Source organism: Micromys minutus (genome assembly GCF_963924665.1).
Source record: "Micromys minutus genome assembly, chromosome: 1".
In the NCBI taxonomy this organism is placed as follows: domain Eukaryota; kingdom Metazoa; phylum Chordata; class Mammalia; order Rodentia; family Muridae; genus Micromys; species Micromys minutus.
In genome coordinates, this window is record NC_137969.1 from 155,769,581 (window position 1) to 155,797,040 (window position 27,460).

General features: G+C 40.8%; 1 protein-coding gene across 1 annotated transcript in view; it reads right to left on the reverse strand.

The window, feature by feature from the left end:
- The window catches only part of BABAM2 (BRISC and BRCA1 A complex member 2), a 357,467-nt gene that overhangs the window by 328,194 nt on the left and 1,813 nt on the right, over positions 1-27,460 (reverse strand). The window contains exons 2-3 of the mRNA XM_080918718.1: positions 25,331-25,482; positions 210-286 (exon numbers count right to left, since the gene is read on the reverse strand). Of these exons, the coding sequence (XP_080774844.1) occupies positions 210-286; positions 25,331-25,458 (205 nt within the window). The 5' untranslated portion in view covers positions 25,459-25,482. The remainder of the gene's footprint in view (positions 1-209; positions 287-25,330; positions 25,483-27,460) is intronic.

Consider the following 27,460-nt stretch of genomic DNA (forward strand, 5'->3'; position numbering starts at 1 on the left):
CTTAGAGCTCCCTCCAAGGAAAAATACATACATATGCACTATTTTGTTTCTGTACAGGCCTATTCCTCCACAACATAAACTCAGCCGGCTACCTCACTCTGAACAGAACCGGGGCCGGATAGCAGATAACAAAACAGAGTGTGCTCTGAACAGCCAGAAGTAAAATCTCAACCACGACTTGCAATAATCGGAGACCACCGTCTACTCACATTTTAACGTCTCTCCAGCGTACGGGATGTGCAGTTTGAATCGGTCACAGTTGGGTCCAGGAGTCAGTGATGTACAGCTTCAGCAATGCAGGGGAGGGAAAAATGAGAGTTTTAACAACAAAATCGAAAGGCCCACAAATTTGTGACACTTAATAAAGTAAAAGAAAAGTAATTTTTATATGTAAAGGAATTAATGAAGAAAAGGAAAGCCTTAACTGCTCATGAAGTCCAAGACAAAAAATGAGTGAGCCCTGATCTGAGATAAATTATGTATCTTGCAAAAGAACTTCTATGCCTTTTAACAACGAACCCCAAGTGCTTCAAGTATCTCTTACATAGAAGTGTATCTTGACTTTTAAAACCATGTATATCATCCAAAACAGGTCTCTAGTCCTTGGTGCCAAGAACTATAAACGCAGGGAAATTTTATGGTCATATTTTAAACATAGATTCTTAGCTTTCACTCTGTTCATACAAAAAAGAGCCCACTTTTGGTCTTTTTCTAGTGGCAGATGGTTTTCTTTCTTTCTCCAAAGGTACGTTACGATGCTTTCTCTAGATCTGGCATGCCATACCATTCATCTGCAGGAAAGCACAAAGCATGGTACTTGATTTCAGATAAAATGCAAATGCAAAAGAGGGGGATGAGTCAGCCAGCTAGGTCTCAACATTTGGGAGTTTTAGAAATCTATGGCTTTACAAGGCTTGACAATAGCCTCTGCTTCTCATAAGTATTGGTTTTGTAAAGTATCTCAGGACCTAACAAGTCAGACCTTCAACTGCATGAACATAGCCCTGACCTCTTAACTGAATAAAACATTCATAGGAAATCAGTGGAGGAACTCTAGATGGGTTCCAAGTTGGTACCACCATGCCCAACTTTCTCATTTTATCTCCCATGTTCTCTGCTCTATACTGTACAGGCAGCAACCTTTTAAAAACATAGACTTGGTTTGACAAAAGGACTCTTCTGATTAAAATCATTCTTTCTTCCTAGTGTAAAAACCAACTCAGTTGCCACTATTTGCAAGACCCTGAAGTCTGTCTTACATCCTGAGTACCATCATCTCCTGAGGCACTCACCCTGTTCACTGTGGCCCATCAGCACTGCCTACAGATCTCTCTCAGCGCCTCGGCCTTTCCTTGCTTCTGTGCCTTTGCAGGGCTCTTCCCTGCTTAGACAGCTCTTCCCAGGACTTTGCTGGGCCCTCTGCATAACTCAGGCTTTGATTTCTTCTCCTCCAGAGGTCTCCCTTGATTTTCCACTGGGAAGCAGGACCCTGGGATTGGTTCTTGTTGTTGTTGGAGGGTATTATTATTATTATTATTATTATTATTATCATTATCATTAACATTATTATTATTCATATCACTTAGGATGCTTTGCTTTCATGCGTTTGTCTCTTGCTAATTACTTTCTCCCTTGATGGAAATTGAGGTACTAACAGACTATAGATTTTGCCTGTCTATCTGCCTGGCATTCCTACTACCCAGAACAATGCTCAGTGCATCTTTTCTAATTAAAGTAAATTAAGTAGACACTGGACTAACAGGCTATGGCCCAGAAAAAGAAAAAAGAGTAGTTTGGATGAAGGCCTGTGCTGTAAGAATGTATCTTTTACCCATTTAAATCATCTTCAAAAACTGGAAATGTGATGTTTTGAAGTTCAACGTGAAAAAACCAAGCTAGAGAGACCAATTCTACAAACCTGAAGATAAGAGTATCAACTGGGAATTCTTTTTTTACATAGAATCGAATTGTTCTATTGTGTGTGCGGTCCTACACAGGTATGCCATGGCACATGTCTAAAGGTCAGAGAATAAACTGTGAGAAGCAATGCTCTCCTTCCACCACGTGACTCCTAGGAACTGAATTCCTGTCAAGCCTAGCAGCAAGCACCATGACCAATGAACCATCCCACCAGCCCTCATGTGGGAATTCTTGATAACATCAAAAGAAGTTTTTTCTACTAACACTTTATGATGGAAACTTCTGCAGTTACCAATTTACAATTAAAAATGTTCAGCATAAGTTTCACATACCCTCACCCTTACAGTCTCTCACATAACTTCTGAAATTGCTTCTAAAATGTATCTGTTTTCAAATTGTGGCTTGTTTTCTCAATCCAATTGTAAGATGTTGGTGCTAAAAACTGTTTATGTACATTTTAAAAAGAGAGAGAGTACGCCAAGCACAAACACCCAGCACAGAGGAAATCTCAAGTGTGTACAATTAATTGCAACTCGAAACTTGTCACTGAAGCGTGCTTGCCTCATGGATACTCAGAGAAGGCAGTGGGATTAGAAATTGTGTCCATGAAGGGCACTGTGTAAAACAGGTGGGCATTCTAACCAGTGTATATACAGATAAGGATTTGCTGAATGAGCAAACCTTTAATCTGAGTATTTGGGAGGCAGAGACAGGTGGGTTTCTATGAGTTTGAAGCAAGATTAATTGACACAGAGAGAGCACACTTTGCTGAATGGATGAGCCATCCTGTCAAAGAGAGGGAAGGGGAAGGGGAGATGAGAGCTAAGTATAATACTATATGTGTATGAGGGCTGGCAAGATAGCTGACAGTTAGGGCACTTGTCACAAAGCCTGTCAGTCTGACTGAACATAGAAAAGGAGATATCCAACTCTTAAAGGTTGTCCTGTAACTTCCACATGCAGTGTGGCATGCTTGTACCCACACACCTAATACAGACATGTGTGCACCCATACATATACACAAATGTAGCTTCTCAGTTAAATAAATATATGTAAATATGTATGTATGTATTATGACAGTGTTAGAACAAAATCCACTGCTCTGTACGCTAACTAATTAATAAAAAGTTCTATAATGTGCATTAATGAAGATCACTTACAAATATGTATAAGAACTGTCTGCACACACATCAACCAATGACATAGAAGAAAACGACGTCCTTGATACTTGATTCTTGGGACCTACTGATAGGTACTCTTGAATTCACTAAGCAGATTATTCATGAAAATCCAAAAAATAGTAAACAGTCATTTTTATTTATTTCCTCTTTAAATTATCTACTCCAAGTTATTAAAATATGATTCAAATCATTAAGGTTTCTATGTAAACAGAGAGAATGGTCAATTTTACTGTACTTTACAAGACTTCAGTCAGCCAAACACTAATGTAGATTAATCAAGTTCCACGCAGACATCTCACAGTCTTTGGAATATCAACATTTTTAAGACAATGCAAAATACAAGAAACCATGCTTTCAGGCTTACGGCTAAACCTACTTAACTCAATATGGTCTGAAAAATGTAGTGAGTTTGCTACTTCTGTTTTTAAACCACCTAAAGGAACAGAGTAGATAAATTCAGGGTTCCTTCCCTAAGTGCGTCAGCTTCCTTTACCCTGACTATTAATTCACCATTTGGCATGTTCCCTACATAGCTTCCTGTTTTCGTGATAATGACGTTTGTGCTTCACCAACAACACTTAACATCCGCTAAGACAGAAGCCTTCAGCTTTGGCAACCTCAACTAACAGGTGACAGTGAAACAGAATAGGCTCCAAGACCAATAATTGCCTTGTAAATAACTCGAGGCACGTGATGCAGTGAGTAATTGTAGCTGATATTTACCACATATTCATTTTATAGAATGAAGGGGGGTCTGCATTAAATCAAGCATCAACAACTTTACTCAAACTCAATTGGTTTTCAAATGGTCTAGGCATCCAGACTGACTGACATCTTAACCTAAATCTACCCAAATAATCTGCAAAATGCAAAGTCATTCAAGCCACTGGACCCAGGCAGGCCTTTAATGCAACCACTGCCCATACAGCCAACTAAATCAAACTAAGCAAGGTGAAGTATTACTCCCCATCAAAGGAAATACATGAATTATAGAAAAAGAAAGCAGCAAAAGTATTCTATAGCAAACCTTTCACACTGTTCTCCAGGGAGTGGGACTATCCACTTGATAACATGATTTTCTTGATATACCACATGTTTGTCACTGTATCACTAAAGTCTTTAAAACTATTTTTAGAATCTATTAGAAAATGATGTATTAATTCCTAGAACAGAATTCCAAATAACCATTACCAAAATAGGTGACTCATCCAAGAATGTTTTTTTAAACATCACAAAAGTAAAATAATCAAGAAAAACGTTGCCAGTTTGTGTGACATCAGCTCTTAATCCCAACTTCTAATGTAGTCTCTCCATTCATAAGTGATAAGTTTCAATTCCACCTTAGGATATGGAGAATAAATGTTGATTAGTGTTCCTCTGACAGATTCAACTTAAATTACAATGTGACTCTAGTAGGAATGTTGGGCTCAAATTCTACTCTTAATCTATAACAAGAGGGTGTGTGGTGGTGCACGCCTTTAACTCCAGCACTCAGAGGCAGAGACATATATAGCTATAAGGACATTACTTTCACTGAATAAAAGGATGTATACTATAGGATTCTATTGTGTAAAACTCAAAATCATAAAAAGTAATCTCTGTCTCTTGACTGACAAAAGAAAAGTATTTATGATGAAAACCAAAGTGGTTTCACTATGGTGAAAGAAGAAAGGTTGAGTAAGAAGGAAAACATAGAAGACTTCTAGGATGCTGATGTGTGTGTGTGTGTGTGTGTGTGTGTGTGTGTGTGTGTGTGTGCGTGCATGTGTGTATGTGTGTGAGTGGTATGTGGTGTGTATGCATAAGAGCACAGAGGCCAGAGGAGAGGACCCACTGCCCTGCTCTATCACTGTCTAGCTTATCCCTTAGAGGCAGGGTCTCTTGTTGAACCTGAAACTACACTGTGGCCATAAACCCCAGCGATCTGTCTTTCTCTATCCAACCATCCACTTAACACTGGAGTTACAGGCACATGGGAAGCAGTGCCCAACTTTTTCCAAGGGTGCTGGACTCCAGACTTTGAAACGAGCCCTCTTACCCACTGAGCTATCTCCCATCCCCAAACACTTTATTTTTTGACGTGAATGTTCAAGATTGTTATGTTTCAGTGTCTATCTGCCTAGACCCCTTGCCTAGATTTTCTATGGTCACTGGATTAGCACAGCAACCTCACCCACACGCAAGTTCAGATTTTCATTTTTAATGATAGGAAACCATTTTGAAACAACCTGTTCTTCTGTGTTTCATTCCTCTGTAATAGAATTCTTTTTAACTCATATGGAACTAGAAAGTTTTCAAGAAATTTGTGAACCATTTGTTGAACCTTCTGTGACAAGCAGGTACAGAAAATGCTGGAGATAAGTAGTCAGTGTTCCACTCGCTGATAAGCAGATACTAGCCCAAAAAGCTCTGAATACTTAAGAAACAATTCACAGACTTATGAAGCTCAAAGAGAAAAAAGGTCAAAATGAGGATGCCTCAGTCCTTCTTAGAAGGGAGAACAAAACACTCATGGGAGGAAATAATGGGACAAATAGAGGAGCAGGGGTCGGAGAAAAGATCATCCAGAGACTGCCTCCCCTGGGGATACACCCCATATGCAGCCACTAAACCCACACACTATTGCTGATGGTAAGTAGTGCTTACTGGCAGGAATCTGATATGGATGTCTCCTCAGGGGCTCTGCCAGAGCCATACTGATACAGCTGAGCATGCTTGCAGCTAACCATCGAACTGAACACTGGGACCCCAATGAAGAAGTTAGAGAAAGGACTGAAGGAGCTGAAAGGGTCTGCAGCCCCATGGGAAAAACAAAATGATCAACTAACCAAACCCACCACAGCTCCAATAAAACTCCACACTAAAACACCAACCAATGAGTTCTCATGGAGGGACCCATGGCTTCAGGTGAGTGTGCAGCAGAGGACAGCATTCTCTGGCAACAATGGGAGGAGAAGCCTTTGAGCCAATGAAGGCTCATTTTCCTTGTGTAGGGGAATTCCAAGGTGCTGAGGTAGGAGAGGGAGAATGGGAGAGGGAGCACCTTCATAGAGGCAATGGTGTGGAGGATGGATTTGGTAGAAAGGGGATAACACCTGAACTGTAAAATACAGAGAATATCCAATAAGCAGAAAGAAAGAAAAAAAGAAAGAAAGAAAGAAAGAAAGAAAAAAAAAAGAAAGAAAGAAAGAAAAAAAAGTAGTCTATGTTCAAGTGAGCATGTCAGACAACCCACAGAAAGAAAGTCTTGGGGAGCAAAGTGTTCAATATGAATGTGGAGGAAAGGACTCCCTACTCCATGAAATGCTGACGTTCACAGCTGGTTCCCAGGGTCCTGGGGGAAGAACAAGCATCACACAAGGCCCCCCGATTTCCAGTGAGGTTTCCCATTACAATGGAAGCAATGGTGACAACGTCAGCCCAGGTTCTCAACAAAACCTTGCATATGGATCCAACAGAACTGGACACTAGCCCAAGGATGCAACTTAAGTTGCCAACCTGGCATATCTACCATTAGTATTAGTATCCCCATAATTTTTCAGATTTCATTGCCAAGTGTGCCTGGTAACAATACTGTAGTATAAATAATATAAATTTTAAGTATTGGTTATTTTATTTTCCATTTTAATCCAGATTTTATGATTTATAATCTATACATGTAGTTTATAACTAAATAAAATGCATGTATTAAGAATATCAAATGGCTGAGAAGCACCTAAAGAAATGTTCAACATCCTTAATCATCAGGGACATGCAAATCAAAACAACCCTGAGATTCCACCTCACACCAGTCAGAATGGCTAAGATCAAAAACTCAGGTGACAGCAGATGCTGGAGAGGATGCAGAGAAAGAAGAACACTCCTCCATTGTTGGTGGGTTATAAGCTGGTACAACCACTCTGGAAATCAGTCTGGTGGTTCCTCAGATAACTGGACATAGTACTACCTGAGGACCCAGCTATACCACTCCTGGGCATATACCCCAGAGATGCTCCAACATATAATAAGAATACATGCTTCACTATGTTTATAGCAGCCTTATTTATAATAGCCAGAAGCTGGAAAGAACCCAGATGTCCTTCAACAGAGGAATGGATACAGAAATTGTGGTACATTTACACAATGGAGTACTATTCAGCTATTAGAAACAATGACTTCATGAAATTCTTAGGCATATGGATGAAACTAGAAAATATCATCCTGAGTAAGGTAACCCAATTACAAAAAAAAAAAAAAAAACACCACATGGTATGCACTCACTGATAAGTGCATATTAGCCCAAAAGCTCAGAATACCCAAGATACAATACACAGACCACATGAAGATCAAGAAGAAGGAAGACCAAACTATGTAGATCCTTCAGTCCTTCTTAGAAGGGGAAACAAAATACTCACAGGAGGAAACATGGAGACAAAGAGTGGAGCAGAGACTGAAGGAAAGGCTACACAGAGACTGCCCCACCCCAGGATCCATCCCATATGCAGCCACCAAACCCAGACAATATTGCAGATGCCAAGAAGTGCATGCTGACAGGAGCCTGATGTAGCTGCCTCCTGAGAGGCTCTGCCAGAGCCTGAGAAATACAGAATCAGATGCTGTCATCCATCCACTGGACTGAGAACGGGGTTCCCAAAAGAGGAGTTAGAAAAAGGACTGAATGAGCTGAAGGGGTTTACAACCCTATAGGAAGAACAATAATATCAACCAACCAGACCCCAAAAACTACTAGAGACTAAACCACCAACCAAAGAGCACACATGGAAGGACCCGTGGCTCCAGCCTAATATGTAGCAGAGGATGGCCTCATCAGTCATCAATAAGAGGAGAGGCCCTTGGTCCTTGAAGGTTCAATGCCCCAGTGCAGGGGAATGCCAGGGTGGGGTGGTGGGAGGGGGTGGGTGGATGGGTAAGTGGGAGAGCACTCTCAGAAGCAGGGGGAGAAGGGGGGGACAGGGGGATTCCAGAGGGAAAACTGGGAAAGGGAATAACATTTGAAATATAAGTAAAGAAAATATCCAATTAAAAAAAATTTTAAAGATTCATAACCAAGTTGTTTGGCCTATGCTATAGTCTGAATGCTTATATAGTTCCAAAAATTCATATAATAAAATCTAATCCTCCAAGGTGTTGATATTAAGAGACAGAAGCTAACTAAGTCGCTGTGGATGGGACTAGTGCCTTTATGAAAGAGGCTGGATGAAGCTGCCTGTCCCTTCACCCTGTGCGATGAGAGGAAGTACCGAGGGCACTATCTACGCAGAACAGGAATTCAAGAGATACTAACTCCAGTGGCTTCTGACCTTAGACTTCCCAGCCTCCAGAACTCTGAGAAAGAAACCTTAGTTGTTAATAAATTACCCACTATAAAGTCTTCCTCATAGCCCTTAAAACAAACAAAAAGAGTTTGGAGATCACTGTCCTCAGTTATAGAAAGGCATCTCTTTTCAAGAATCTTGCACTATAATCAAAAGAAAAAAGCATCACACCAGCAAAGTCAAAATGCAATTTGAATAACAAGTCAAGACAACAATAGAAACAAGGCACAAAGCAATTAACATGATTAATTGCCAAATTAGTGGTTAAAGAATGTAAGCACAGCTAGATTTAAGAGAGCAGAGACACTGTTTTGAGCTGGTATAATCAAGGAAGGTTCTGAGAAAATGGCCTCTCGACCAAAGAGTTGGATCCGGTGAAGAGGGGAATGTAGAACTCCTCCCTGCAGTTGTCCTGAAGCAGGAACAGAACCCAGAAGGCAGTTCACTGCCTGGCTGAAGCTTTGTCTGAAGTGACCCTCTGGACACACAGCAAAGACTACAGAAGTACTTTCCCAGGACAAGCTGGAGGTGAACAGCATACACTCACTCAAAGAACCCCTTAAACAAGCCACACAAATGTCCCAGAGCAACTGCTGGTAACTCTCACACATATATTTTAAAGGCTAGAGTTAGCTTTTTGTCTACATTTAATATACACTGTAATTGTGTACAAAATATTTATAATCAACCATTTTCAGTTAAAAAAAATACGCTTATAACCATTTCAGATCATTTTCATCTCCTCACCCAAACGTCCATCTACCCTAAGTGGATGCCTGCCCTAATTTTTAAACTCTGGAGCTTTTTCATTTGCATCATATATAGACTCTTTGTTTGAATCCCTGTCTTCATGGGCAAGCAGTTCTCTATGGGGACTATTTACCAGGACATGCTATGGGAGCTCACCTTTGAGGGGACAAAACTGCAAAGCTTTCATCTGCTTCTGTTATTAGTTTCCAGCCACGTGCTTAATTTATGCTCATTGTTCCCACGGTGTCTCTGACTTACCAGGTGCTCCATATTTGCTCTTATTGCTTTCATTCCTATTCCAGAGATGCTTTTTAAGACAGGATCTGATTTGGTAGCCCAGGATGGCCCAAATCTGGGACTCTCCTTCCTCGGTCTGCTATGTGTGCAGTCTATCTTTATGATATTCTTATAAAAAGGAAATCTGAATGAATACAGTTCAAGACAGTGTTTATGGAAGACTGAATTGAAAATACTCTCTTTACTCAAAAGCCATGCGTCCTTGTAAACCCAGCACTTGGGAACTAGAAGCCAAAGATCAAGAGTTCAAGGTCAGGAGCTGGAAAGATGGCACAGTGGTTAGAGTACTGGCTGCTTTACAGAGGACCAGGCTTTGATTTCTAGTACCCACATGACGGCTCACAATGACCTGTACCTCCAACTCCAAGGCTCTTACGCCCTCTTCTGGTCTCCTTGAACATCAGGGACATGCATGGTGCACAGACAATCATGCAGGCAAAACACCCAGACAAATAAATGTAAATTTTAAAGAGTTCAAAGGTCATCTCTACCACATAACAAGTTTGAGGCCAAGCTGGGCTGCAGTAAGACTGGCTCTCCACACAAACAAACAAAACAACAAGAACCGTATTTCTTAGCACAATCCAAATACACAAAATAATGATGCTCTCCAGTGTTTTCATTTCTCCAAATAACTGAAATTCTGAGAAGTCTTGATACCTATCCACCATGTTTGTTTAAAATTAATTGCATTATTCAGTTTTGGCTATAGTCTAATAGCTGTATTACCTAATTCTGCTCCATTCTAGGAAAAATTCTAAAATGGACAACTTCTGTACTGTTTTATGACAAAATGACACTCTCTAACACAGTGCTCGAGCTGGAGTGCACAGAGCAGCTCTGGTATACAAACTGTTACTAATCCACAGAAACTCATGTAAGGATGTTAAGGCTTCAAGGCAACGTGTAAAAACAACGTTAAGTCTGGTGACTCCAATAAAGAAAAGAAGCTAAGAAAAGCATGGTAGGTAGTTGTTTTCCTCGTGATTCTCTTTATGATATACTACAGAAGGATCAGTAAGAAGCGGGATTTTCATCAAAGAGCCTTCTGAGAAACACCCACTGTGACTGTAAGTGCTGAAGGCTGCCGGATATGAAGACCTGCTTGTCTCTGGTGTCCCCATCCCTATTCATCTGGCTTTCTCACAGAGCTGCAAACACAATGCCTGTCTTTCCCAGTGTTCTCGGGGCTCTGCTAAGCTGGCAGCAACACACACAAGTACAGTCCACCACCTAAGACTTACCACCAGATTCTCTGACTGACAGGCCCGAATGCCGCTTCCCTTTTAGCACATACAACACCTTCACTCCCAGTGAGAAAGGCAATCACTAATTGGTGACCCTACTTAAAGAGTCACCCAACCTTACAGTATGTACGCTGGCATCATTTGTGGGAATATAAGTCATCAAAAAAAAAAAAATCCTAAACCTAGTATAGAATAGTATGGAGTGTTTTAAATTCAGTGCTACATCTATTTTAAATCGTATTAGTCCTTTGAGAACTCTGCACCAAGTGTTTTGATCATACCCACCTCCTCCCTAACTGCTCCTGGGTCTGCCTGCCCCTCCCACCCACACAACTCTGTGTCCTTCTTTCTTGTTGTTTTCATACCCATCAAGTCTAGCGTGTGCTGTCCCTGGATTCTTGAATGTGTAGACATCCACTGGATGTGGTTAGCTTGCCAGGGGCTACACTTTTCAAAGAAACGGACAACCCCCACCCCCAGCAGCTAGCGCCTGCCAATAGCTCCTCGGCTAGGGGAAGGACTTCCAGCCCACCTCCCCTCTGCACGCTAGGATGTGGTCTGGCCTGAGAGATGCCCTAAGATTAAAAATAACAACAACAATCATAAAGTAATAGCCTGTGACACCTGGAACTCATGCTCAAAAACCTATTATCCCTTCAGTTCTGATAATCTATCTAGACTTAAAATTTTCCACTTAAACTATACAACTTTCCTGATTTACAAATTTCTTTAGTTTATTATACAAGTATGTACAAATATATATATACACATGTCATATATATATATATATATATACATTTCATATATATATGAAACATGTTTTCTGAAAACTTGCCAATGGTAAATCCAAAAGGTATTTTTATTTCAGAAAAATCTACTAAGGAAAATAAAGTATGTGATGCTGTGTTCTGACATCACAATACTGACAAACCAGGCACCATAAATAATAGTAACCACATCATACTTTTAGTTGATACTAGCAATATTTTTCATGCTTTTAACTATTTAAAAACTTGTATAATGAAAAAGTAGTAATTGTGGTCAAAATGTAAACAACAGCCGCACATAAGCTTGTCTGAGTTCTGTTTGCCTTAGTTCCAACAATAAATTTCAATTCCTTCTCCAACACTGCTTAATGTTTAGACATCTACAAATTTTTGTCAAATTACCCATTGCTCAGAAGAGCAATGAACTAAAGAACTAAATTGTTGTGGAAAAAATTTTTTTCTTAGCCAGCTACTTTCTCTGGGGCATTACTTTTTTTTTACGTTTACTTTATTTTAGGGGGCACATGGTCAGAGCACCACTTGAAGGAGTCAGTTCTCTCCTCCCATCAGGTGGGACTAGGGACTCAAACTCAGGTCCTCAGGCTTGGTGGCCAGTACCTAACCCCACTGAACCATCTCCCCAGCCCACTCTGAAGTCATTCTAATACTGAACTAGTCTCCATATTTTAGTCTCAATCTCCTAAAATCTTTCTCTTTGCATTTTGACCAGTTGCTAGGTTTTCTTGAGTGTCCATACAGGCCTCCTAAATGGAGACGGCCAAACCACTCAACAGTGCATTGTTCCTGATCTCCTGGCCAATCTTTTCCTGGAACAAAGGGCATGGCATTTGGTAGAGAAACCCTGGGCTCTAGTCCAGGCCTCCACCACTTATCAGCAAAGTAACCTTCAAAGAGTTTCATAACCTCTTGGAGACTTATGTCCTCCCATGTTTAAATGTTTAAAGAGGGGGATTAAGATTCTGCACAGATTTACTGGGAGCAAAAATCAGCCTAAGAAAAAGAGATTTACGCTACTCGTACCACTAAATTGTCTTCATGGAAAAACCACACTCACTAACAACAGAGCACTGTGAACCCACTGCCGGCCTTGGTCAGCATGCGCTGCCAATTCACAGTAAAGCTGATGTTCTTGCCAAGGGTGTTCCTCATGTCTCTGCATTTCTTTAACATGAAGTACATGTCCCTGCATGAATTCCCACTGCCCAAGACCAAAGATACTTTCCTTTGAGCTTCAGTCCTCCCCCGGATGATTTTTTCTACCCAAAATCTGTCTGCCATCCTGATACTAAAGCAACCTTCTTCTTCTCCTATCTTTTAATCCCTACAGGAGAATGTAATTCCTATGCTCGCTTTAAACATATTCACTTTTGCTCTACAAACTATACAAAAAATGTTTTCTCTGTAAACATTTATATCATAAAAATGAAACTCCAATTACCCCCTCTATATTCAGTCTCTTCCTTCCCTAACTTAACCACTGTACTGAACTTGATATGTTTCTTTCTTTAAAAACTTTCTCCAGGCACTCAGACATACATATGAAAACATGTACCCTTACATATATATAAGAGAGGACTTTTCTACAAAGACACAATTATTTTATATCTCCTACTCAATAAACTGACTCTGCCTTCTTGGCATTCAGATACAATCAACAGTACTTTAGCTTGAGTCTTGGGAAACTCGGACAGTATATGCGAGTAGTAGGTATGAACTCACTGCAGTTGGAACAGTTTCCAAGAGCATGAACAACTACTTACTGGGTAACTACTTTGTGCCAGGTATAGGGTGTGCAGTGTAGAACAGAACAGGCATTGTCCTCAGGGGGCTAAAAGTCTTCAATAAAACAACACTGACGGCAGGTGCAATGGCTCACACCTGTAATCCTAGCTCTCAAGAGACAAAAACAACACGGTTGGTGAGAGTCTAGAACCAACCTGGACTATATAGTGAAATTCTCTCAACATCCCCACAAGAAGAAAATCAGGCAGGAAGACAGGAGAATAAATGAAAGTAGATATAGTTCATCCTGAGGATACAATAAACCCTGGACATCATTTTTTACTGTTATCTGAAACTTTACTATAATATTTTTAGTCCTTTGGGAATTACCTACAATGTTCTTTTGATCATATTCACTCCCTATTCTTCCCCTGACCCCTTAACCCCTCGACCCTACTCCCAACTTCCTATCATCTTCCTCTAAACCCACTGTGCTGCCCATCTAGTCATGGGTACAGAGCCATTCACTGACACACATGGCTGGCCCACCAAGGGACACACCCTTAAAGGAAACTGATTACCTCACTCCCAGAAGCCATCAGCTGCCAACAGTTCCTTAGTTAGGCAAGAAAGGCTCAAGAGCTGCTTCCTCTCCTGCTAGAATGTTCACCACCTTAATGTCTTGCTGATCTTATACAAGTAACCATAGCTGTTGTTAAGTTCCTAAGCACAGAGGTCCTCCATGTTTGCATAATACTGTTTTGCTCTTGACTTCTGTCTCTAACCATCTTTCTCTGATGCTCCCTATGCCTTGCAGGGGAAGGGAAACATAGATATACTCCGTTTGTGGCTGAGTCCTCCACTAACACTCACTGCACTCTGACTGGTCGTGAGTTTCTATGTTAACCACCATCCACTGCAAAGAAGCTTCTCTACTGGGGCCTAAGAGCTGCGCTCTATATCTCTAGAGATCGAGAAGGGAATTCAGAGAGCAGTAAATACCTTGCCCACTTAGCAGAATAGTAGTAATAGGTTCACCCCTGTGGAATGTGAGCTCCCCAAACATAGGTCCTTGTCAAGATTTACAGTACCAGGCATACACTTGCTCACATGGAGAGGGCCTTAAACCCATCAGAAAGTGCATCCCCATGATATCCACGCCACTATTGTACCCGCAGGCACATCTTGTCACTCCAGGCATTACTGTACCTCCGTGTTCAAGGCTGAGTAAGACTACTGATGACTTTTCCCCCCACCAGCCTACACAGAACCTTCTAGCACCTAGAAAGCTAAGCCAGCAGGGAGAAAGCTTGGTGGTCTGTACCAACCTGATTTCTCCATGTCCAGTAACCAACGTGTGTGATACCTTCAGCAGTAACCCAACACTATTAAAGTCTACTGATTCTGGTTTTGTTCTACACAAGTTCAGTTTACAAAGTAGACATTGTAAGAAACTTACCATGACCAAGAATGAGATGGAACAACTGTAACTATACACAATCATAGAAGCCATGTGAACAAGGCTGCTTTCTATTTAGAGTTTCAAGAAATGCTAGTATTTTTGGATCATAGGTGGTAGAACTGAAACTACAGAAAGTGAAACCAGATAAAGAAAGGCGACTATGTAAAGATTACAATATAGCCATCAAAGCACTCCTATTACAAAGACAGCATTATTCACAGCAGCTTGCACCATTGTCCTTACTGCTAGACCTAGTGCTGCTTGAGTTAACCAATAACTTGGCATGAGCTACACCCTACCTCCATAACCATAACACTATAATCACTAACTCTCCTTAAAAGGCTTCTACTCTGGAGGAAGCAGGTGCATTGGTGAAGGGTTTCCTCTATTGGAAGGGAATGCCAGGAAAGGGAAAGACCCAATTTCAATACAGTTTTTTCTAGGTGTGTGTGTGTGTGTGTGTGTGTGTGTGTGTGTGGCAAATTCAAGTAGGTTTATACATGTGTGGGTGTGCATGTTCAGGCTCATGTGCACATGTGCACACATGAAGGCCAGAGGTCATAGGCCTTCCTCTATGGCTCTCCATGTTGTTTTTGAGACAAGATCTCTTACAGAACCTGAAGCTCATCAATTTGGCTAGGCTGACTTGCCAATAAGTTCCAAAGATCTGCCTATCTCTTCTCCCCAAATGCCTGCCTGCTAGCTCTGGGGTTACAGATGTGTGCTCCCATTCCTGGGTTTTCCATGGGTGCTAGGAAATTCACACTTGCATTCCATGCTTTGTGTGGCAAACACTTTACCAAGTGAGCCATTTTCCCAGCACCTTTTCTAACTTAAACAAAAAAAAAACCTACAGGTGAAGGAGGCTACAGAAGTGATTTCAACTTCTCAAAGGTCAACTTAACAAAGTGAAGGACATATAAGTACATTGGATTTCAACAAGCTAAGAATTTTGTGCATCAAATAATACTATCAATATTGTAAAGAGTGTCCCAAGTTACTTCTCTACAGCCCATATAATAGAAAATTGTATGATGAGTTGGCAAAACTAAGCACAGAATTGCCATACAATCCAACAAGTCCTAGAAAACAAACTAAGAGAGTTGGATTTCTTTACTAACAGCAGCATTATTCACAACAGCCAAAAGATGCATGCAACAGACATCACTGAAAAAAATATACAATGTGATACATACATATGGGGTTACAGGAATACAATACAATACACACACACACACACACACACACACACACACACACACACACACACAAACAGAGGAATATTGCTAAGCATTAAAAGAAAAGAAAGTTCTGACACACAGTACAATATGAATTAACCTTGAATATACCACGCAGAGTGAAATAAGCTCATTCACAAAAAATAAATATTCCATGACTCCATTATTTATTTACTACCTGAAATAATTAAACTCATAGAGACAAAGGAAATGGCATTTGTCATTGGTTGAGTGAAGGGAAGACCAGGGAGTTATTGTTTCATGGGTACTTGAGTTTGCAAAACTTAACAAGGACTAGCCACTTGTACAACATTTGGGTGGACTTAATGCCACAGAACTGTAGATTATAAAAGAATAATTTTATGTTACATATATTTTCTCACATTAAAATTTTGTGCAAAGATCAAAATTGTACCTGTATAGTAATAATTTACTGAACCACTAAAAATAATAATTTTAAATGAAAACTTTTAGAAGTCCACAGATGAAAAAAAACATCATTAAGTATGTAAAAGAAGATGAAAATGATGTCCTCCAAAATGTCAAATTGATTCAAGACTTGCTGTCCATAAATTGGTGAGTAAAAGTTGAGATAAAAACCTTTTCAGAAAACAAAAAGTCAAGAACAGCAAGGTCGGTGAGATGGATTTCACTTTCCTGACAGGCCATGAGAAAGATAACCAAATCACTCAGGAAATGTGGCCCTGAAAGGGAAGGTTATAAAATCATCCCTCAAGCAGCATGGCATAAAAAGCAAGATTATCCAAGCAACCTGGAAGCTAAAATGGAGAGCTAATCCAGGGCCAGCAAGACGGCCCAGTAGGTAGAGGCACTTGCCACCCAGCCTAACCACCTAAGTTCAAAACCCATGACCTACACAGTGGAAGGAGAATCCTGCAAGTTGTCCTTGGACCACCATACACATACATACAGAACAGATAAATAATTATAAAGATGGTAATCTACCTTTCTACACAAGTAGAAGGCCCTGAACACAGAAGCAAGAGCATGGAATAACTAAGTTGGAGCCTTAAAGCACAGTTATTCCCATATAAACATGAACCAACCAAAGGGCTCCCTCCTATCTTCAAATTCGGAAACAAACAAAATAAAAACTATTTACCAGGTATTGTCTTAAAATAGCTCAGAATGGGCCTGCAGAGGCAACTCAGTAGTTAAGAGCACATATCGCCCTTGTACGGGACCTAGGTTTGGTTCCCAGCACTCAGGCAGACACATAACTCTGTGTGTGTGTGTGTGTGTGTGTGTGTGTGTGTGTGTGTGTGTGTGTGTGTGTGTACAGAATAAAGGGCTGGAGAGATGGCCCAGTGGTTAAGAGCACTTGCTGCTCTTGCTGGGGACCCAGGTTTGGTTCCCAGATCCCACATGAAGGCTGACAACAACTTGTAACTCCAGTTCCAAGGAACCTGACACCATCTTCTGAGCCCCATGTGCACCAGGCAAAGACATGGTATGCTTTCTATACATGCAGCCAAATACATAAAATAAAATCAACATTTTTAAATTGTACAGAATAGGAAATACAAAAAAGGCAGAGGGGCAACACAATGTTTTTCTGTCCCCTTAAGCACATGAGCTTAGGTCAGGCCCTGACTACACTCTCGTGCACTCTGTCCACATTAAACTAGTTATTTCCCTTCATCTTTTTCCCCACCCCAACCTCCACACAAAATATTTTTAAATCACCCTGAAATGAAGTCATTGCAGGACATGAAAAGCCTAAGATTCGCACTACATAAAATCCAAGGCATCAAGGTTTATCAAGGTTTGACTACCCAGATTCTAGAATCTCAAAAGTTCCCAAGTAAGTGATTTCAGAGTCTACTGGCTCAAGGCCAATAACTACTACTAAATCCTAAGTACGAGATATAAATAAAACCACAGTGATGGGAAAGGCACTAGTTTTATTTGGGGTTTTGTTTGACTGTATCTGACCACTGGGCTATCTCACAGCCCTCGTTTCTTAATCAGAAATTCAATCAGACTGAACTGCCCCATGCTGACCTTGAACAATCTGTGCCAAGCCAGACCTTGAACTTGGGATCCTCCTGCTCCCTTCCAGTTGGGCTTACAAAAGTATAGCATTCCTGGCTATGACAGCCCCTTTAAGTATTAAACAGTTATTAATGGCTTAATTAAAATGTGTGTATTACTCTATCACATGATTATGATCAGAGGAGAGCTAGACAGACAGCTAGTGGGATAAAGGTCTGAGGGAAGTGCAGCGCTTGGAAAGTGCAGGGCCCGAGGTTCATCTGGTTAAAAACACTCAGTAAAAGATCAGCACCACACTCGTGTGTCTACCATCTGTGGAACCTAGTTAGCACGGTGAACTCTAGATGAGCTCCTACCCCAGAATCTCTATGGCCACACAAGGGCCCACAGCAGCAGAGCAACAGTGTGCCGTGTATACCTGCCATTCTTGGGAAAAGTCCCTCCTGCAGTCTGCACTCTCACTGTCTCCAGAGGCCTGGCTGAAGATGAGCTATGGCGTAAGCGTAACTGGAATTAACCGGTCCTCCTCTCCTGGGAGACCACAAACATGTCAACCACGATATCCCAAGAGGGCAGAAATACAACTGCAAGGCTCTCCATGCCAGGACTCAGAGGTCACGTGTCACTGTCTCAAGTTCTATTAGTAAAATTGAACTCACAGAGAATTCCAGACTGAAGAGTTAAGGAAATGGCTGGAGACAAGGCTCAACAGTGAACAATTCATGCTGCTCTTGCACATGACCTGGGGTAAGTTTCTAACATTTCCATCAGACTGCTCACAACCTGTTAACTCCAGTTCATTCCAGGGGACCTGATGCCCTCTTCTGGCTTCTCCCTGTACACACATGATGCATACACACACACACACACACACACACACACACACACACTCAAACCCATACACAAATGCATAATTTTTTTCTTAAAAATCTTGAAGCTGGTGGTGGTGGAGAAAGACTTTTGAGACAGAGGCAGGTGGAATTCTGAGTTCTAGGCCAGCCTGGTCTATAGAGCAAGTTCCAGGACAGCAATGGCTGCACGAAGAAACCCTGACTGCCAAAAGCCAAAAGCCAAAAGCCAAAAGCCAAAAAAAAAAAAAAAAAAAAAAGGCCAGAAGCCAAAACAACAACAAACAAACCCAAGTATTGAATCTGTTAAGATCAGAGGATAATGAACAAAGGAAGGTATGTCTTTGGGAGCTGTTACTGTAGCATGGCGAGTGTTCTCCGTAGGAAGAGACGCAGGCTTAGACACAGAGCATACCTTTAGAAGTAAAAGAAGGCAGGAAGAGCAGTGGCCACCGAAGAGCAACACCAAAAGGGAAAGAGTGGCTACCCACTGTCACCTCTGCACCCTCCACCCTCCTACCCACCGTCAGTTCCCTTCTTTAATATTAGATGTATTTATCAAGGCTTCACAAACAGAACACACTGAAGTGTCTGCATATTTATATAAAAAAAAAAAACAAGATTTAATTGAAAGACACTGAAATGGTAGAAGGAACACAGGTATTGCATTGTGTGAAATGTTACATTTGGTAGGGTACAAAGAGTTTTGCAAATTAATCAGAAAAAGACAAATACCCAAGGTGCTCTCTCTTTTCTCTCTCATACACATACACAATTAAGATAATTTAAATGACTAAGTAAGCACCACGTCTATCTATTAAATTAATAATCTATTTTACAGAACATGAATAACAAAATTAAGAATGTGGAGGAATTGGCAGCTTCATATACTGCTATTAGAAGAGCAACTTTATACTACATTTTCTGAAATGTATGTGTGAATGCCTATTAATATGTAGCATACTACTGCATTAAGAATATCAAAAGCCTTAAAGTGTACATACTGTTTGGTCTACAAATTGGAATTTTGCTGATGAATGAGAAGGCATGCATCCAGATGGGCCTTATTTTATAGCCTACAGGAAGACCATCAGCTAGTGAGTCTAGCAATCTCCCAATAAAAAGGCCCAACTGTTGCCTCACTGTACCAAAACTCATTAACTCATCCAGGCTCCAAGAGCTTTACACATTCATTTTAGAGTCATATTCTTTTATAAATATGGACTGACAACAGTCAAGAACTTGAAGAAAGCCATTCACATGAAAGAGTGGAAAGATAATACACAGAAGCAAAATTAATATCCTTAAAGAAATAAGACACCAAGACAGCAAGGGCGACAGGAAATGACAAAGCCTAGAAACAGGTCCACCTGTGACATAAAGGACACCTGAGATCCACTTGAAATGGTCCTACAAGGCAAAGAATGATGCCTGCTAAATCACTAGCCATATGGAAGAAGATCTATGTATCTTGTTCTGTATTCTATAGGAAGATAAAATTAATTTCTGTTTAAATATCAGGAAAAGCAAAAACCTTTAAAACTTTTAGAAAGAATGTGTGACTACTGAATAGACCAGAATTTCTCAAAACTCTGCCTCTCCCCTCTTTCTCTTCTTTTAATGTGTATTCTTTTCTTCTGCCCTCCTCTTCCAAACTGAATTATTACTGAATCTAAGTTCATTAAAACTAAATCTCCTGAATATTAGTAGCATCAAAGAAAAAAAATACAAATCTCAAACTACACACAGGCATTTCTAGTACATGTAATTGTCAAAAGATTAAAGTCTAAAATACGTGAATAATGCTTTCAAATCTATACAAACATACCAATAGCCCACTTAAAAGATGAACAAACATTATCTCCAAAAGAAGAAATTGAATTGCCAAGAGGCATATAGAAAGATTATCAGAAATCATAGAGGTATAAACAAAAACCATATAAGATACCATTTTACAGACTGGCTTGACGAGCAGTACTGTCCAGGTTTGAAGGTGAAACACCCCCATAGGCTCATGTGTTGGAAGATTGGTCCCTGCTGGGAGTACTGTCTAGGAAGACTAGGAAACTTGGGTGCTGAACCCTTGCTGGATAAAGTATGCTGCTGAAAACAGGTTGAGGTTTTATAGCCTGGTCCTTCTTTTGCTATTTCTTGACTGCTGATGAAATGTGACCAGCCAGCTTCCCCCTCCAACCGCCGTGTGTTCCGTGCCTGCCACCAAGTCTTCCCCACCATGAACCACTCCATCCTTGTAGAGCAGTGAACCCAAAATAAACTCGTTGTTGTCCTCTAAGCTGCTGTTCTCGAGGTATTCTGACACAGCCACAGAAAACAAACTAGCACACCAGGTAACAGTAAGGCTGGACTGAGGCAGACTCTCCTTCCGATAGCAGGAAAGAGACACTACATGGCCACAGCCAGTACCAGCGGCTGCCTCTAGTCTAAGGGTGAGTAATTGCATCCCGAGGACGAGTGAGGAGCAGCTGGTCCTCATGCTCTCATCAGGCCCCGCCCAGTACACTCAGACTTATTTTACTGAAAACTCACAAAACACACTTTACTCCTACTACACTCGACATGTTCTCAGAGTTTCCACTCTGTTCTTTTTCCCTTCTTGAGGGACGCTATGACTCGCTCAACTGCTTTTACAACGCTAATAGATAAACATACCCAGGTTGAGAAATTCTGCCTGAGACAATACTCTCATAAGCTGCTTCTTATATGGAGACGATAGAACGTTCACCATGGTACTCTTTGTCAAAGGAAAGAAAAAAAAAAAGAACACTTAAAAATGAATTAAATAAAAAATATTAATTTAAAATGTGGGACATATTCACACAATGGACTATGATAAACCAGTTCAAAGTAAGAATATCTATAAACACAAGTTTTATTAGCTTAAAACTAGGCGAAGCAGGCATAGTGGTATACAGTCTATAAACCCAGCATTTAGAAGGCTCAAGTAGATTTGTAAATTCAAGTCCAGCCTAGACACTATAGTGAGACAATGTCTCAAAAAAGAAAATAACAAAGCAAGCAAATTCCACATGAATATGTAGAGTGCACTGCTTTAAAACAGTTTTTTATACATGCAAAGTAAGATACCTCTTGGAGATATATTTATAATAAGTCAATATATTAAGTATGGCCAGGTGTGAATCACTGCCCTCGGAGGGTAAGAGAAGGCTGGATCTCTGAGTTTGGGGCCATAGGGAGTTCTAAGAGGGCTATGTATAGGAAGCATGTCTCAAACATACACACACACACACACACACACACACACACACACACACAGAGGGGGGGGGTGGAGATAGAGGGAGAGACAGACAGAAAAACACAGAGGCAGAGACAAAGAGATAGTCAGAGACAGGGAGACAGAGAATGAAGTCATGTACAGGGAGAAAGAATGAGATAAAAAAAGCAATATGAAGAGCCAAGTGAGCATCTCCATACTAAAGCACTATAAACTCCCATCTTTAAAATTAATCTGTTGCCTCCCAGAACAGCAGCTTCATTCCAGACAGACATAGCTCAACTGAACTCAATCATAAGAACGCACACCACTCATCTTTTAAAATTACACTCTTTAGTAATCAAAGTACTTACACTGAGTATCTATTTTTAACTAAGTAACAAAATTTAGAACATGGACCCAAAAACACAACAGGTAGTTGTGGGTGGATGAGATGTCACAGCAGATGCCCCAAACTCAGCCATGTGCCAGTGAGGTTGAGTCACCCAATACACCAAAAAAAGATATTAAGACTCAGCAGCCACAGGTTGCAGTGGGCTGCACTGCCTCCCCAACTCCCATTACACTTGCCAGGCATCATTGCAGAGTGCTGATCAGACACTTAGACATCATCGAGATTACAAAACTCACTAAAACTGACAAAACACACTATCCTGTGGATAGCACAAAGCTGTGATGGAATTACCAAACAGCAGAGAATAAACCTTCACAAAGTTCCCTGTGATAAACAGTAGCCCCTTTGGGTCTCAATACATATTTTACCTAAAAGAATAAATCTGGGGCTAGAGAGATGGCTCAATGGTTAAGAGTACTTGTTCTTGCAGAGAACCTACAATCTGTTCCAGGTACCCACAACACGGTTCACAAACACATGTTAACTCCACTTGCAGGGGTCCAACACCTTCTTCTGACTACCGCAGGCACCCGGCATACACATGGTGCCCATACATACATGTAGGCAGAACATTCATACACATAAAATGAAATAAATCTAAAAAATATATAAATAAATGTGAATTGTTTTAAAGAATAAATATAATCCTATAATGTATTCTGGCTCTAATTTCAAAAGTATCAGTTTATTTGTCAGGGAATGTCAAATGTAATAGAACGTAAACAATATGTTAGACAATAAAAAGCCTTCTAAGCCACAGGAACAAAACTGCTATGATCCTCAAACTATGTAACTTCTCTGTGAAACTGCTGTTCCATTCGCCCGCTCACTCAGCCCCTATTTATCAATTATGCATGGGAGGTACTATAGCACAGAAGTATATGGGCAAGTTCTCGGTCCTTACAACACTGAAGGCCTAGCAGTCAATCACGACCCATAACCCTGCGCACTGTGCTCTGAAAGAGAAGTGCCGGTCAATGCGATGGCTTAGGAGGTAAAAAGGCACTTGCCCTCCAAGCCTGATGACCTGAGGTCAATTCGCAGAACGCACATGGTCAAAGGAGAGAAATTGCTCAGTTTGTCTTCTGATATCCGCAGGTGCACTGTAGCACATGCATGTTCACATACATAGACAAAAGATAAATAAATACACTGTAAAAAATGTAAGGGTAAGAAGAGAGTCTAACAAGGATACCTAAGAGAGAGCCAAGAACGCAGCACCTCAGGCCACCCATTTCCAGGTCCCTCTATGATGCTGTTATTCCACTTCTCAGTAAAACCTTGTTTGCTTGCTCTTACACACACACACACACACACACACACACACACACACACACACAGGCAGCATTTCTAGTGAGAAAAAAAATACAGATATGTCAAAAGGGCACAAAGCTCCTTGACCTCCCAAAGACAAAGCCAGGAACAAACAAGCAACAAGAACAAATATGGCAGATATTTGCTCTCTGACTTACAAAGGGGTTACACCCCAGTAAACTAATCAACACTTGGAAAGATCTTATGCTGAACACTCATAGAATGTGCCTAACAGTGCTGCTGCCTGTGACGTTGAGGTCTCACCTCCTGACTGCATGGCTGAGTGGGTATGGAGTCTGCTGTCCCAGCTACTCAAGAGGCTGAGGCAGGAGGATCATCTAAGAAGACATATAAGCATCATACAGTCATCCATCGGGTGCTCTGATGTACAAACTGCTACAGTGCTCTTGGGGAAGGGGATACAGTTCTGATTCAGATAAGAGGAAGGTATCGAACCACTACACAGAGAGGGGCCATATCACAAAGTAGATAGTCAATAATCTTTTAGAATGCCAAGGTCATTCATGACAAAGAAAAACTAAAGACAGGCTGAGGAAACAGAGGCCACTTAATGACTAAATACAACTTGTATTCTGATTTACTCTTGTCCATGAAAGAGTATCCAAATCTCAAGTATAGATTGATTACTAATGTTAAAATCATATTCATTTCTATCCTACTTTGCTTCTCTGTTGCTGTGATAAAACACTGGCCAATAGCAACTTACAAGGGAAGGTTTCTGACATCTCACAGGTCTAGTCCATCAGTGGGAGCAGCTAGGGCAGGAGCCCAGCAGGAGCCAGACCTTGGAGCAATGCTGAGTTCCAGCTTGCTCCCCCATGGCAGTGTTCAGCTACATCTCTTATGTCCAAGGATGGACTGCCCACAGTGGCCTAAGCCTCTTCCTCCATCAATCAGTCATCATGAAAATGCCCAACACACCAATCTGACCAGGGCAATTCCTCAAGAGGGTCGCTTTTGCTACGTCTGTCAAGTTGACAATCAAGATTACTACTGCTATTTCCTACCGTGCTTGTCTATCTTTTCTGTAGATCTAGCTTTATATCCAAATGAAATGTGAAGCAGGTTTTTTTACTTCTTTTTTATTTTTATTTTTTGTTGGTTTGTCTCAGGTTTTTGTTTTGTATTTTTTTGACACAACATATCCAGGTGTAAGACTGAATGTTTCAAACCGCACTGTGACTCATTTAGGTAGCTACTGTAATTTTTGTATTAAGGGAGATTATCAAATGAGGTCAGACACAGCACCTCTAAACCCAATCCTTACAGCGTATGTTAAACTGCAGTAAACATGAAAGCAAGCCACTGAAGGAAAACATACATGCTCCAACCCATATAGCACACATTAGTCACAAAGAGACAAGTCGGAAAGGATACATTAGCATTCCCACTGGAAATAAGTTGCCCATAATACCCACATGGTGGACACACACACTTAGGAAACAACAAGCATAAATGTTAAGAATCAAACAAAGCTAAATGGATTTGGTACTGGAATGCGACTGCGTGGTCTAAGTTTGGCGTTTAACTGTGAGATAAAAGCCATGTTAGCTCTGGTACATACCCAGACTTCAAGTCCGTTATTCTCAGACAGTTGGTAGCATCCAGTCCCACCTTCCCATTTCGGACCACACTTGATATGAATGGGGAGAGCATTGGAGAAATTCGGTTCAAGGCAATTTCTGGAGACATTTTAGCTTGATTTATGAGTGACCCCTGAAGGGAGGAAGAAAAGTGATCAGTTTACAAAAAATACTTATAGAAATATAGATATAACATGCTTCCTGGAAGTTAACACAGTGCCCAAAATTTTCTCTTGTGTGAGCAAATGCTGTATGACCCAGTAACACCTCTTCAGTCAGTCTTCCAGGAGCCAGGTCCCTGTGGCTCAAGTACTCAGGGCATGGGCTATGCCATGCTTTTCAGGAATGAAGAGCCTTTGATGTACAATCCCTCCTTTCCAGAGACAATCCCGCACTAGCTCAGTCTCCTTACAGCTGCACGGCCCCATGTTACAACGGGTCTCCTAAGTTTGTTGAGCTGGAGAAGGCTCACTAACAGTCCTGGAACTAACATACAAAACACACATCACTAAGTAAGGGACCCCACCTGTGTCCCCACAAGGACAAAGAGCTTGATCAGTGATAGCACACACCACTCTAAAGCAAACACAACCAATTTTCCGGCCCACATATCTTTCTTAATAAATCCTGCCACGGCACATTAAAATTACCTGATCATATTAACTCTCACGTTTAATAAATGCAATTAACATAGACTTAGTATTCGGTAGCATTTTGATAATAAATAAAGTGTTAAATTCAAATAATGAATTTTTTTCTGAGCTAAATCTGAAGCAAGATTTATTAAATACTGGCCAGGACCATGGATACTGGGCTGGACCATACCCAAGGCCCATGCTCAGAATATGGCCTCAAATAATAGATTTAATTTTTTAAAAATTACTTTTAAAATAACATTAAAGAGATGAATAAGGGGAGTAAAGCTGAAGAAAAATTAGCAATGGAGAAGATAAAATATATCCTCAAAATCTGATAAGGTGGGGACCCTGAGGAAATGGTTCAGTGAGTAGAGTGCTTACTGAGCATGCCTTAGCATGCATAACCTCAACCCCCAGCAGCTGTGTAAGAAGCCAGCCTAGTGGCACACACCCATAACCCCAGCACTGGGGGGTTCAACTCAGCAGATTCCCCAGACTCACACTGGCCAGCCAGTCTAGCCAAAATGTTGAAGTTCAAAGTCAGTGAGAGACCCTGTTTCTCAATCTAAGGTTGAGGATGATAGAGGAAGGTGCTCAACACTGACCTCTGTCCTCCACAGGCACACACCAAGGTGAATGCATGTACGGACATGTGTGCATATATAATATATATTATACTATATACACAGACATACCATAAATAATAGGGGATTAAATAAAGCAGAATCTGAGGAATAAAGGAAACAAAAAAATGTACTTGACACTTAAAATTATAAAAACATAGGCCAGAAATGAAAGCATGTCCAGATATTAAGCAACAAAGACAAATTCAATCTTTTAGTCATTTGATTTTCAGGCACTATGAAGTCTTTACCCTTGATAATACAAAAGCAATAAATCACACCTAAGTCACTTGGATATTCATGGAGCTGGAGGAGAGAGTGCATGAATTCCTAATGGGCTTCTAGCTGAAAGCTACTACTTTAGAGGTGAATAAGTCAATTCAAATATCACTGTCTTTCTCAATCTGAAAGGTACAATTGTGAGTACCTGCTATTCTGGTTCTGGTTTCTAAACACTTTGCCACATAAGGATTTACAAGCTGTGCTAAACTGAACTTGTTTTATCGTTTTAGATAGTTAAAGACAAAACAACCACAGTGACACCATGATGCTCCCCCCCCCAAGAAATACTTATGAGGTGTTTAAGCTTTATACTATATACATTAGTCTCCACAAGGTTGTCTTCTGACTCTTGGGAGCTGGCTGACCTCTGCATTCATTCTAATACATCTAACGTGAGCAAATATCTCCTTTGCTATATATCGTACCTATTATAAAAATATATATTTTTTTGTAGCATTGCATGACTGATAAGGCACTTCCAGATGCAGTGCTGTCATCTTAACAACCTGGTAGAAGGCAGGTTTCTAAGTCCCATTTTCCAGGTGACATGGGTGACTATTTCTGAACA